The sequence below is a fragment of the Pogona vitticeps genome, chromosome 1 (genome assembly GCF_051106095.1).
Source record: "Pogona vitticeps strain Pit_001003342236 chromosome 1, PviZW2.1, whole genome shotgun sequence".
NCBI classification, from domain to species: domain Eukaryota; kingdom Metazoa; phylum Chordata; class Lepidosauria; order Squamata; family Agamidae; genus Pogona; species Pogona vitticeps.
Genome location: NC_135783.1, coordinates 249,686,146 through 249,700,521, shown reverse-complemented (window position 1 = coordinate 249,700,521; position 14,376 = coordinate 249,686,146). Strand labels below are relative to the sequence as shown.

At 41.3% G+C, this 14,376-nt stretch overlaps 1 protein-coding gene across 2 annotated transcripts; it reads left to right on the top strand.

Moving 5' to 3' along the window:
* The first annotated feature begins 2,242 nt into the window (after window positions 1–2,242).
* On the top strand, window positions 2,243–13,963 carry LOC110086201 (veficolin-1-like). 2 transcript variants are annotated; one of them, XM_020806995.3, is made up of 8 exons: window positions 2,243–2,884; window positions 3,093–3,230; window positions 4,689–4,751; window positions 6,190–6,234; window positions 6,958–7,091; window positions 7,717–7,846; window positions 9,742–9,876; window positions 11,772–13,963. In XM_020806995.3, exons 1-8 carry the CDS (start codon window positions 2,782–2,784, stop codon window positions 12,020–12,022), a joined length of 999 nt encoding a protein of 332 aa, XP_020662654.3. In that variant the 5' UTR covers window positions 2,243–2,781; the 3' UTR covers window positions 12,023–13,963. The 2 variants fall into 2 exon arrangements, with proteins under 2 accessions (XP_020662654.3, XP_072841659.2); XM_072985558.2 differs by lacking the exon at window positions 3,093–3,230.
* The last annotated feature ends 413 nt before the right edge of the window (window positions 13,964–14,376 follow it).

Sequence of the window (14,376 nt, the reverse complement as noted above, 5' to 3'; positions counted from 1 at the left end):
GGGAAGCCTTTATCCTCTTCTTCAGGTGGGCAACCCCTTTGGCCTATATTAAGATGGAGGGGGGCGATTCAAGGCTGTGAGAGAGACTGGAGCAGGGATAGCTGTCTCCTTTTGGGATCACTTTGTCTTTTGTGCTGCAATCCATCCTACAGCCACTTACGTATCCCAGGGGCAGTTTTTGAGTTGACGTGTATAGGACCGAATAGTTAATGGCATCCTTTTCAAAGGTGCGAAGACTTGTGCACATGGTTAGGCTGAGAGAACTTATCCGCAAGACCATTCAGCAATGAAAGCCACTTCCTTTCTCAGAGTAACAATACGGTGGAGGAGCATTATTTGGACACTGTGAGGCTTGTTTCCTCTCATTACTAATAACAGGGGACACGGAAGGAGCCTTCCGGAAGAATGTGAGGATTGTGAACCCATTTGGGCATTCCATGGGCAATGACAACATCCTGTTGGCACGTCCTTCTCCTCTGGAATCACCACTCGATTGCTTGGGAAATAAATGAAGATTCTACAAATAATGCTGAGCATTTTAAGTAATCAAAATGTGTTTTTCTTGCAAAGAAAACACTTAGTTCAGTAGCACTACCTTGAGTCAGGTCAGCACACCTATTTTCATTTTTGCAGACTGGATGGAGGCATAAGCACAGTTTGGTAGCCATCATCCTTATACTTCACAGGCATACGGGTGTACTTTGGCCATCTCATGAGAAGGGAAGACTCCCTGGAAAAGACCCTGGTGTGGAGAAAGTGTGAGGGCAAGAGGAGAAGGGGACGACAGAGGACGAGATGGATGGACAGGGTCATGGAAGCTACCAACATGAATTTGACCCAACTCCAGGAGACAGGAGGGCCTGGCATGCTCTGGTCCATGTGGTCACAAAGAGTCGGACATGACTTAACAACTAAACAACAACATGTGCCCTGGGCGTGCTGCTAGCCTTTAGTGATTAAGACGATATTAGCAGCATATTATTTCATGTTGGAGTTCCTTAAGCGTTGCGAGATAATCTGTTTGTCTTACCGCAAACTAATTAGTAATAATTATGTGGCATAAAATCAATTCCTATGTATGAGGATCCTTTTTGAGGGTTTTATAGCTGCGAAATACTCAGCAGTGGTTTACTGTTCCCTTCTTATTGGACGCACCCTGGAACTGTGCAGCATGCCCAAGGCTACACAGGCTGGCTCTTTCGGGAGACATAGTGGAGAATCAAATTCCCAACCTATGGCTCCATAGCTAGACATCTAACTCACTGAGATAGGAGAAAATAAAAACAAACAAAGAGACAGACATTTTTATTTGATATCTGCTTGTTCAGGAATACAACTCTGTGAATCATTTTCTGCTTTTAAAGACCTGCTATCTTTTTTATTTTATTTTTACCTTTTCCAACTCTGAAATGAGGTATTGCAACTCTCTTTTTAAAATTAATATCACTTCCTGACTCTGAATATATTAGCCTAACTCTAATATTTCCACATTGATTTATATTAATCTATGAATCTACTGATCTTAATTGTTATTTTGTGAATTTTGTTGTATGTGTATATACTTACAATGACAATAAATTATTATTATTATTACTCTTAACTATATTGCATAAACAATATACAACGAGATGTAGAGAATGTAAATGTAACTTCGGACCCAGAGAAAACTGCTGCAGCGCAGGCCTGTACTAGAGCATATCCTAACAGCAAATGCTCAGGGGATTCATAAGCAGCCATGCCCACCTTTCCTTTGGAAGGAACCAATGTGAAGAAGTACCCTCTGGTGCTTGTGTATGCTTCTAGATTTAATTCGTGCAGACAGACATCATTTACAGCTTTTACAGCCCTCCTCCCTACCCTTGGTGCAAGAATGTCTTTATGTTTCATTTCTCAAGAAATCACTCCAGGGTGCCTGAGAAATAGGTTTCACTGTCATTTCTTCCTCTAGCAAGCAGAAACCTCTGTGAAGCTGGAAGATGCTGAGAGAATTCCAGGGTACAGAAAGACAAAGATGAACAAGAAAGAAAGGGGGGGGGAAGAGGGGTGAGACAGCACTGTGGAATGGTAAAGGGGCTTTTAATTCAGTCAAAGCTGGTCTAAGCTGAATGAGTGACACATTGGAGGAAGAGAAAGACCAGAGTGAATGAAAAGAATTATGAGGTGGGGGGGAAAGAACAAGAGCTGATTTGCTGGTGGAGCTAATAGGTTTCTAACTGGGGTGAAGTGGGGTGTATCTACTGGCAAAGATCTAAGGAATAAGCCCAAATATCTAATGATACAGTGGTGCCTCGCAAGACAAATGCCTCATAGGACAACAAATTCACAAGACAAATGGTTTTGGCAATGGGGTTGATGGCTCGCAAGAGCACTTAATAAACCCTTTGTAAACCAAATTTTTCGCAAGACAACATTAACCTCGGAACAAATTAAATTCATCTTGCAAGGCACCACTGTACAGTGGAAAAAGTGAAAATGCTTACGCAATGCAAAACAGCAATATTTTTCCAGGAACCACACAATCCAGGAATTTCAGGCATTGATCTGTAAGGGGACCTTATCTTTTAATAAAATATGTACTGTTATGTCAGCTTTGCCAAAACTTGTGAAAGCAGGCATTGCGAAATAATAAGCACCATTCCCCTTCGCCTGGAAACTTCAGCATTTCCTCACATCCTTATTTACAAAGCAACTTGGAATTGCCGCAAACAGAAAGTCAGATAAATATAAGAGGTCTTACAGTCCCGGCTAGGAGGGGGAGTTAAGTCTACCTTGCCAAGCAAGATGACTGCCTGCCATGGTTTTCACCTGGCTCTGACATTCCTGGTTTTCACATCTATGGAGAGAGAAAGCTTTGGAGAGGAGGCAGAAGCCGCCTGTTGTGCACGTGAGTGGAAAATGGGCGGGAAGGGCAAGTAATACCTCTTTCTGATTGGTAGCGACTAGACCGTAGGATGAGGTTCCTGTGTCTTGTGCTGTATGTAGGGAAGGAAGGAAGAAAAAATCTGACATTTCTCTCACTGTTAGAACAACAATGTACCAGTCTAAACTCACTGAAGAGTGAAGCTGGTTCGTGTTCCTTCTTCCTGTTTCAGAGCTAAAAGGCTTATCGCCCTGTGCAGCTGACAAGGTGTTTCTCCAAGGCCAGGCAGGGATACCAGGAATTCCAGGAGTGCCAGGGACCAATGGATTGCCTGGGATTAAGGGTGACCCAGGCCCTCAGGGTCCACCAGGTGAGATAGATGCTCTCTGCCTCTCCTTCCATGAAGACCTGGAGTTGCTTTGCTGTGTTTCATAATAACACTAGGATTCAGAGTCAACATCTTTCCTGAAGATAAAAGGTTTCTAGAGCAACAAAATTGTGGCTTTTCTGAAATAATATACAGTCAAGAGTGTAAAGGATTTTTCACACACAAGTGGGACCAGACATAGTTGTGTGTGCAAGCAGAGAGGGTTATCTATCTATCTATCTATCTATCTATCTATCTATCTATCTATCTATCTATCTATCTATCTATCTATCTATCTATCTATCTATCTATCTATCTATCTATCTATCTATCTATCTATCTATCTATCTATCTATCTATCTATCTATCGGTAACCACATGTGTATTTCTGCTGTAGCTATATCAGTATACTGTACATATGAGAATTGCTATGGAGAATAAGGACATGCTGAAGGCTTACACTTTCTGTTAAATCTCCGCCTCCCATCTACTCCGCCTAGAGTGGTTGGAAGACCAGATAGGCAGGATATAAATTAAATTAAATTAAATAAAATAAATAAATAAATAAATAAATAAATAAATAAATAAATAAATAAATAAATAAATAAAATACTCACATTAGAACCCTGCTGGTCAGTTACGTAGACATTAAGTGCAAGGATATATTTGCTGAAGAAGGTTGCTGCTAGTTGGATGGTTGCTGCTTGCATCCCTAATTAGGCACCAGTTCACGCGACTGGCACATGGCAAGGGAGGAGGATGAAACTGTGAAGCTATGTGAGCGATTTCAAGGAGGAAAATCAATAAAGGAAGCAATTAAGTATATGGTTAATAATGACAATTTGGAAGAAGGCAAAAGCAGACCATATAATTTGTGTGCAAGTGGCTAAGGAAGATACAGGAGGGGGAAAGAGTATATAAAAGCTCTTACCCTCCACAAAAAAGGCACCACAAAAAACAGACATCTGAAGCATGTCATTCCCCTCTCCCAGGAACAGCTGCTCCCTCTATTCCTATTTTTTCCTATCTGCCTCTTAAATGAGATTGGTCTGCGATTCTGCTGTTCCCCTTTTTTGATAGGAGATGATTAAGCAATATTTGATTATCTACTTTGGGTCCATTGATTATCCCTATAATTTGGCCTTTGGGGGAGGGCTTGTTCTATATTCTGTTTTTAATTCTGGTATACTATAAGAGTATCAGGGGAAAAAAAACAGTGATCCACTCACCACTCCAACCAAGCGATTCCTACTTCTGGATTTAAAAAGGGACTTTAGCATCTTAATAAGCTTGAGCCAAAACTGAGACTATAATCCCCAAACCAAATTTCCTTCCCTCAACATTATCTTATGCTACACTCTCCGGTTCTCTTTGCATTTTGCCAACCCACTGCATTGCTTGACAAGACTGTGTCTAGATATATTTTAAAAGTGTTTCCTACATGACTTTTATTTTCTGCAGGCGAGAGAGGTGCTGCTGGAACACTGGGAAAGGCTGGACCCAAGGGAGAGAAAGGAGACAGAGGTAATGGCATCTGTACAGCCACTGAGGGCTTGGATGCAAGAGTCGGGTCACAGGGGAAGCTTGACACTCAAAAACACCTCCAATCATGCGCTCTGTCATGATCTCTGGGTGCTGGGCAGAGAAGTCCTAATGCTAATAACGGCAATACTTTGTGCAGTTCTCTCTCTTCTTATTGGATCTTTTGTATTAATGAAAAAATGTGGTCAAAGCAGTGAGAAAACAGGTCAGGGGGCATGAGTGGGAGAAGACCATCTCTCCTTCCCCCATACCATCCATCCATGAATCAGGAATAATGGCATCATGAAAGCCTCACTGGAAAGTGTAGTCTGGGTCAACAGGCACAGTGTTCACTTTGACCTCTACCTCTCCATGTGAGAAAGGGAGGGGGGAATTCACATGTGATCGCCAGAGCTTTCAGTTAGGTACTGGTAATACAGTTGGTTATAACTACAGTAGTTGGTTTTTCAATAATTGGAAAAGTTTTTCAATAATTTCAAACAAGAAAAGTTACAAAGTCACAGTAAAAGTAACATGTAGCTATTTAATTTATTTATTTTATTTGTTTAACATATCCCCCCTCCTTGAAAAGGACTCAAGGTGGCTTAAAACAGTGAAAGGCAATACAAAGTTGAAAACAGTGAGTGAAGAGGCATCGTACATAATTAAAGGGCAATATTAAAGCTAAGAATAATAAGTATACTTTTAAAAAAATGCTTCTCTGAGAAATGGAAAACCCAAAAATGGAAAACACAAGTACAGTAGTACTTAGGCATAAGGAATAACAGTTCTTGTTAGTTTCAAAAGTTATATTTATATGGCTTTTCATTACATTTTAGAGGGATCTTGACAATATTTTTTCTGGTTTTGTACAATTGGTTAATCTTAATTAGCCAGGAAAGTATATCTTGCTTTCTCTTTTGTATTTCTGTAAATATTTGCAAGATACAGTAATAGAATTAGACACTAGAAACAATGTAAGAGTATTGCCCTGTATTTTTCTGGCCTGCTGGTAACAATACACAAGGTAAAGAATTACCTGCACAATCAAAGTAACAATAAAGAGAACCCAGTTACCAAGAAGGAATTAATAATTAACTGTTCTAGATCCTTTCAAAAAGTAACAACACAGGTTCCGATGATCTAATGTGGCTCAAAGTGTGCTTCTCTCCTCTCCAGACAGACAGCCTGTCATGTGAGCAGTTAAAAGTTACTGTCCCATTATTCCTTCCTCTTCTTAATAGCTTTTCTCACAATAAGAAAAAAGACAGAAGAAATTGGGAGTGGAAGAGTGGTTACAAGGCAAAGACATCCCCATTAAATGAGGCAGGACATCTCAGATCCTCGTCTGTAACTCCTCTCACTTTCACTGTCCTTATGGCTTGGGCAACACATTGGCTGTTTGTTCACATCACAAAATGACATTTTGCTCTTTTTACAGGAGAGGCATGCAACTTGGACAATCATCCTGAGTGTCAACAGCAAGGTATGCTAATCTTTCCCCTCTGATAAGTCAGTCTTAATGAGCTGGTATCAGCCTTGTCCATTTCCCCAGTCTCATACAAGATGGCTGCCATGCCAAAAGCCAAATCCATGGAAGATAACTTGCTTTTAAAAAGAAAAAAGGGGGGCCAGAGAGAGTGGTGTTCCAAGAATGTACTATTTTCTAGCAGTGGGTATAGATTTTCTGTCCAAAACATTTATACCTCAAGATTGAACAATTTTTTTATATTTTAGCATCACAAGGTATATTTATACCATATATTTAAAGAGTTTAAAGGCCATCGCTTGACCCCAGGTGTCCCACCACAAATCTTAATTTTCTCCCTCATTTTAGTGGCATAGCAGTGGCTAAAAGAATCCCAACCCTTTCTTTTAAAACTAGGCGCACAAGAAGAGTGGGCCTTGTTTTAAGATGCACTCTCAGAAGGCTCCTAGAACTGTAATACAGTTTTGAAACAACTCTTGTCCTCCCCATGCACCTTGCTTTAAAGAAACATTCCTTTTTGCCACTACTTCTCTGCCAAAATCAGCAGTATGTAGGGACAGAGAGCAGCCCAGGATGGGCCCCAGGAGTAGAACAATCTGTTCCCTCCATCCCTGAAATTGTTCTCCCACAGACGTGTTGCTCTAAACATTAACAATACATTTCTCAACAGAGTTTGCTTTAACTAGTCTATAAGTTTCTTCCTGAATATATTTTTTCTAGAGACCAGAGCCAGAGACTGCAAAGAACTCCTGGAACGTGGAGAGACACTGAGCGGTTGGTACACCATCTACCCGGCCACAAGCAAAACAATGACAGTCTTCTGTGACATGGAGACCGATGGAGGGGGCTGGCTGGTGAGTTTTAACAAAATGGCGCAAAACAGATGAAGTTTCGCAGTGCAGAGCTGCCATGAGAACCAAGTATGGAGAGGGAGGGAAACACCACCAATAGAAATATTCTAAACAAATCAATTTGGCACATTTTGTGCCCATAACCTTGATAGGAGCCAATGGCCGTGATGGATAATGGTGACAGGGTACTTAAATTCTGTTTTTGAATTAAGGCCATGCTTACGAGCATGAGGTCTGATCTACAACCCCTGCCGATGATCTTGGCAAGAACTGGCTTTGATTTTATTCTAGTTTTCCTTTGAGAAACTCAGTGGGGAGCACAAGAGTCTTTCCTTTCCTCCTTGAAACTAGTTAGGCTGGTAGAATGACTTACTCATGTTAACCCAACTGAAATATGAACACAGGTCTCTTCAGTCTTCATCAGTTCTCAGTTGTGTAACCATTACATCACCCTGCTTCTTCGATGTAGTGCTCATTAATTATACCTTTGCACATTGTGAGGGGTATTCAAGCCTCATTAAGCTAACTTGAAACCACCCGCCCTGCTCCCATCTAGAACAGGAAACCTGCTTGCCTTTCCAATGGAGTCTTGAGTTGCTATTTCCTTCTTCCCCATTCTCCCATCCAGGTCTTCCAAAGGCGACAGGATGGATCCGTGGATTTTTACCGTAACTGGGAGTCCTACAAAACTGGGTTTGGAAACCAAGCATCTGAATTTTGGCTGGGCAATGATAAAATTCATCTTCTTACAATCTCTGGTAATTAAATTTACATCAGTTTCTGGAGAATTCTCAAGGTGTTGAAGACCAAAATGGAGATTTCTATAGGGAATGGCATGACTTCCTCAAACAAATCTCTGAAACATTTATTTATTCATTGGATCTGTCATAAAAAGCTGCAGACTCTGTTACAGGAAGTTTTGGGTATGGGATCAAGATCTTGATTTATTGGAAATATTTTGTTGGAAAGATTAATATTGTCCCTTAATAGTTGCTATCCTTTAAATGGATCTCTAGAAGATTCCTTGCTCTTCAACACATCCACATGTTCAGCCATGAAAGAGATGCTATGTGCTCCTCACACTTCTGCATCAGACTAAGCTTGGGTTTGTTTCCACTGGGAGTAAAATGTGTACTATATTTCCCATTCAAAATCACATTTGGAAAAGCAATACAGCTGTGTGTTGGTAGCCTAGAAGTTGCCCTGACATTTATTTATTTGTTCCATTTCATTTTATTTATACCCCACCTTTCTCTCAGCAGGGGGAAACAAGGCTGCTTACAAATAATTTAAAAAGCAAGTACTAAAATTTTTTTAAAAAGCAGCAATTTAGTTATCCAAAGCCTGTCTAAAGAGAAAGGCTTCTGCCTGCCAGTAGAAGTACAGCAGGGAGGAGCCCAGCTTGGTCTCCTGTGGGAGGGAGTTTCACAGCCTAGAAGCAGCCACTGAAAAGGTCCTCTGTCCCAAATGGGATGTATTTGCACAACAGATGTGACCATCTACCCAGCAAGGTTATGTCTCCTTCCTGCTCCACCTGATATGTGCAAGTAGGCACAAGGCACATCCAAACAGGGGAATGTGGATCAGTCTGGTTCACTCTTCCAAGGTTCTTATCTTTGGTGTAAACTATTTTATCCTTTCCTTGAGAGAGCCGTTCACACTGATCAATGTTTCTTCTCCCATGAGAAGGGTCCAGATAGGTCTTTGGGTTGCTCCAATGTGTCCCCCATGCATAGCACGATACCATAGTCTCTCGAGACTGAAGGATGCCTATGATAATGATGATTGACACCCTCCTCCCCACCCCCTTTTCCACCTTTTGTTGCTTGCCAGCCTTTTTGACTTCTCTACCTTTTTAAAATTTGCCTCCCAATGAGTCAATGTTGCATCGGATGCAAATACTGAAGGGCACCTCCAAGGCATCCAGAATTGTGCTGTACTGGTTAGGGACACAGTTAAGAAAAGTTAGAGAAGATGAAAATAGCGGACTGGGTTTCGCCATCATCCCTTTTAAAGCCACAATCCACTGCATACATCACAGAGAATGCCTCCAACAGCTCTATTTGGGAGCAGATTGAGCAACTAACTGCACAGGCTAAAGAGCATAACCTGGAATGCTCTAAATAGCACCAAATAAACTGCAGCTCCCGCCCTGTGTCAGAAACTAGAAGGGCAGCTTTTGCAAGGGGCAGGATGGGTCTCTCTTATTCAAAACATGTGTGGCTGCTGTAATATGATTTGAGCCAAACTGCACCCAAAGCAAACCAAATAGTGAGTGACATGCCCATCTGAATGCCCCCACAGTTAACTGCTTCCATTCATGAAGGATCTATATGCTTTTTCAGTAGCACAAGCTGGATGCCCCCTTTATATCTCAGTTGTTGGGGTGCACGAGTGGAAAGATGCTTTTGCACTCATCCTGTATTTGAGCATCTTATGGCTGACTGGCTACAAAACAAAATGCTGGGTTTAGACACATTTTTCTCCTGATCTATTCAGTTTTTTCTTATGTTCTAAATTTGATTGGATCAGAACTTGGGAAAGGTGTCTTTTTGAAGTGCAGCTTCTGGAGTTTCCTAGCTGCATGACTGACCATACTTGCTGGGGCATGTGGCAAGTTGAAGTCCAAAAGGTTTCTGGTGTCTCGCATCAGGAACACAGCAGCTGCGGATTGACGTGATGGACTTCAATGACACAAGAACATACGCTAAATATACGAGTTTCAGAATCTCAAGCGAGAAAGAAAACTACACACTGGCAGTGGGTTCCTATGTAGATGGCAACATGGGTGAGTATGTCAGAGAATTGCTCTTTCATTTGGGCATCTCTTTTAAGTATCCTTTAAGAAAGCATAAAAATCTTGCTGGATGAGATGAAGTCCTGCCTAGTTCTTTTACCTGTTTCCAAGTTCTGAAAGGTTTCCAGGCTATGGAAGGTGACAGCCATGCTTTATAGTCTGTCCCCAGCATTTGGTAATCAAGTATTTCCTACTTTTTAACATGCACATTCTTTTGTGGAGAGAGAATTTTGATGGAAAGTGCATTAAGTCTAGTTGCACCCAATAACTGTGTCTTCCATTAAATTCTCTAATTCTTTTTAAAAAATCTCTAAGACTGTGGCTGTGCATCACCAGAATGTTTGTAGTGAAATCTCCAGTTATGTTTTGTGTGAATAAATGCTTCTTTTTGGATGCTATCATGTGGTGCCTCTTGGGGAGGACATCCCAAAGGCTATGAGAAAGAGTAGATAACCATTTCCAAGGATGGAGAGAATGACAAAATCTGAGGGTGACTGCACATGCTTGCTTTTAGCTCCTACAGAGATCTGAAATCATTACTTCTCTGACCTCAAGATGGGGAATAGATTTCAGCCTTAAAGCTGGCATAAACATTTTTGTTCCCGTTGATTCTAGCGGGAGGGGATCATTAAAAAAAAATCAACATAGGGACAGTGAAAAAAACCCTCTCTGCTCTACTACCCAGCCAGTGCGAGATCAGCAGGGTGTTAAATAAGAAAGCTCCTTCACCTGAGCTGTCCGCAAATCAGCTTCTTTGAACAACTCTGTAGTTATTTTGTTATGAGATAATGCTTATATGGTCATCCCTGTTGTTTCCGCTGTTACAGAAACCAGGTGGAAAATATGGGGTGTAAGCAGTTTGATAAATCAATATTTTCTATCTGTAATTAATAATGCGTATCATTTTCTAATGTTGGTATCATCCTAAATAATTTTTCCAGTTAACATAGTTTGAAACATTTAGCTCAGGAATAGGTGACGGATGGCCATTCAAATATTGTTGAGTTGCAGCTCTCACCGGATCTACTGAGGAGATGGGGCTTCCAACTGAGGAACAATCAAATAGCCCCAAATTACCAAGTAGTACTTTAACTTTTCTTGATAGGGAAGGTATGCCAAGTTCTTGGAGATACTTGGTGAAAAAGACATCAACAGAACTGTTCACATTGTTCTAAATGTGCTTGTCCATTTAAAATAATTATGTGCCAGCAAGTTTATTCCAAGATATGGCAACCCTTTCCAGGGTTTTCTAATTACAGAGTACTCAGAATCAAGTTTACCATTCCACCCGTCTGGGGGCACTCTTGCCCAAAACCACATAGGGTAGCTCTGCTCCCACAAAGGATAGTGGGGAATTGAACTGTCAGAGCAGGTGTTCTGTTTCACTGAACTGTCTGGCCAGCACTTGCTTGTGAAAGTTGTATAATAGTATGATGATGTTTATGTTGCATTTTTAGCAAAAATAACTATTTTTCCCCCAGTAATATTTGGTTTTAAATTATGATTTTGATTTGTTGTTCTTGCTCAAAAGGGGTTGGATTTTAATAAAAAGAGAAGGGTTCGGAGGTGTGACTTTCCCCCCCAGAAATCAGGAGTGGGTCATGAGCCCAATCAGTTGTGATAATTGCTGATCTACACTGATTAGAACTGACCATCTATGCAGCGTACCAAATGGGATCTTTTTCAGACTGAATACCAAGGCTGAAGCTACTACAAGCTGAATCTCTTACCTTCTATATGCAAATCATATCCTCTGCCATTTATTTTTGGTCCCTTCCTTAACTACCCCATGGCAAGAATTTGTATCCCCACCCCATCGGCTGCAATCTCTTGAACTAGTGGTATCACCATAAAAAAGGTAAAATCGTTGTTTGCCCTTCTTTCAGGTAATTCCTTCTCAGGACACCGAGGCTTCGCATTCTCCACGCGAGACAAAGACAACGATATCCATGAAACAGCAAGTTGCGCTGTAATGTTCAAGGGTGGCTGGTGGTATAGCAACTGCCATTCTTCCAACCTGAATGGCTTGTACCTCAAAGGCGAACATACCTCATACGCTAATGGCATCAACTGGGCTGCTGGAAAAGGGCACCATTATTCTTACAAATATGCAGATATGAAAATTAGACCTCAGTAGTGCTGACACTTTTTTATAGACTTGTCCCATGGATTCACTGGCAGATGAACTTTCTTTTCATGTCTGTGTCTAACACAGCTAACATTCAATGTGGAGTACTTTAAATACTGGTGCAAGAGTGCCAGTTTATATTTATGTGGTAATCTCATATACAGTTCTCTCCTTTGAACTTGCATACAGAGGCGGCAGACTTTAGTAAGAAAGCCCTGTTATTATTGTTGGTCACGGTAAAGATTATGGTGGTGATGATGGTGAATGTGGCCCTAACAATGAGGGCTCCGTTGCTTCTTGAATAGGGAATTCCTTTCAAATGCCACCCAGTTTTGTCTAACAAAGGGCTAGTTCAAATGAATGGTGGCTAGCCACTTTGACTTCCCCAATAGGCATTTTACTTCTGTAGAGTGTAGTGAAATATCCAAAAGATATTACAAATTTGGTATAATCGCTGTTTTCTAGAAATAATAAAGAGACGTGGTGGCGCTGCAGGTTAAACTGCAGAAGCTTCTGTGCTGCAAGGTCAGAAGACCTACAGTCGTAATATCAAATCCACGTGACGGAGTGAGCTTCCGTCGCTTGTCCCAGCTCCTGCCAACCTAGCAGTTCGAAAGCATGTAAAAATGCGATTAGATAAATAGGTACCCCCTTGGTGGGAAGGTAACGGAGTTCCGTGTCTAGTTGCGCTGGCCACATGAACATAGAAACTGTCTTTGGACAAACGCTGGCTCTATGGCTTGGAAACAGGGATGAGCACCGCGCCCTAGAGTCGGACACGATTGGACTAAATGTCAAGGGGAACCTTTACCTATATGTAGAAATAGTATACTGTCACCATCCCTTTCCTAAAATAGTCTCATTCTTGAGATTCTGGCATGGTGAGAAAGCCTACGTCTGTACAAAACAAGAAGACATGTACCTACAAATGTTCACCTTATATGTACCTTACTCAGATGCTCTTGCCACAATATGCTGACAAAGAATAAGCACAGCTACCAAATCTGAGGAAGGATGAAGAGCAAGCAAAATCACAGCCTGAGAAAAACACTCTGCAGCCATCTGCCAGGGCAGAAAAGGGTGTTTGTGTTTTTATGCAAGCAGATCTGATGCATACTGTATTCAATACAGTTGTGATTTTTCATGCCCATGGTTTTGCTCTGAGGAAGCCTTTCCACATGGAACAAATACAGTGTATCCACATCATCCTGATATGAATATGGATTCTAGACTTTAGCCATTGGTCAACACAGCTGCCTCTGTATTTAGCATTGTTTGAAGGGCAGCAAATCTAACTAACCAGCAATGAAGACTATGGGCTATTAGAAGCTGAGACTTAATAGTTAGGTAACACCACCCAATTTGATCTACTGACTTTTTTCTACCTAGTTCAACATTCTAACCTAGTGGTAACCCAGATGTTCTTGGACTGGCTTCACCACCAGCTGTGCTGATCAGGGTTTCTGGGAGTTGCAGTCGAAGAACACTTGGGCTACCAAGGTTGAGAAGCGCTGTTCTAAACTAGCTTCTGACAGGTTAATACTGTATAAGCGAATACCTCTCTCCACTTACCAGGGAGCTATGAGCTTGAGACAGGACGGAGACAGGCCAAAATTTACAAATGGACATCATTTTCAGAACATAAAGGAATTTAAATTCCTCTCAGTTCTTTGTTCTCAGCCACAGTAATAGCTGCTTCCTATTGCAGGTCAACACTAAGGTAGGTCACCTGAGAAAGCTACGTTTCAATATTTGTACTGTATTTCTCCCTTTTCCCTCAGAACTGTGATAGGATGAGGGCACAAAGTCTGTAAGATCTGGTCTGGATTTGTGCTTTTGCTCCCATTTCCATTCTCCATCCTCTCTGCTTTTTGTAACATGACACCTGAGGAAGAATTGACCCCCAGCACCACCACCATTGGCCTAATAAAAGTATCCCTCTGCTACTAAGTTTGGATCTTGGACTTTGTTTGCCAGTTAACACGGCTATCTTTGAGTTCCTCATTCCAAACATATGCACACATTGCAAAAGGATTATCTTTAATGCATAGAAAATATCCTCTGTAAATCCTCTTCAAGTCCCCTTTTAAAATACTGAGGGCTAAATCTGGTAGACTCACCAACTTAGTCCTATACAGATGTCTTTCAAGTACATTGTGCAGTGCTTCTGGGTTGAAATTTATACACTAGTACGTAATTTCAGAATACTTCATTCACTGAAGAATGCTGGAGATCCAGATGATGTTACTTTTCTGTAGCCTTCCTTCATTTCTGCAATTCCCCCCACCCCAACATCTGAAAAGACTTATCAGACCAAATGGTAGGAAGAATGCATGGAGAAGACACACCACTATTTAATGATC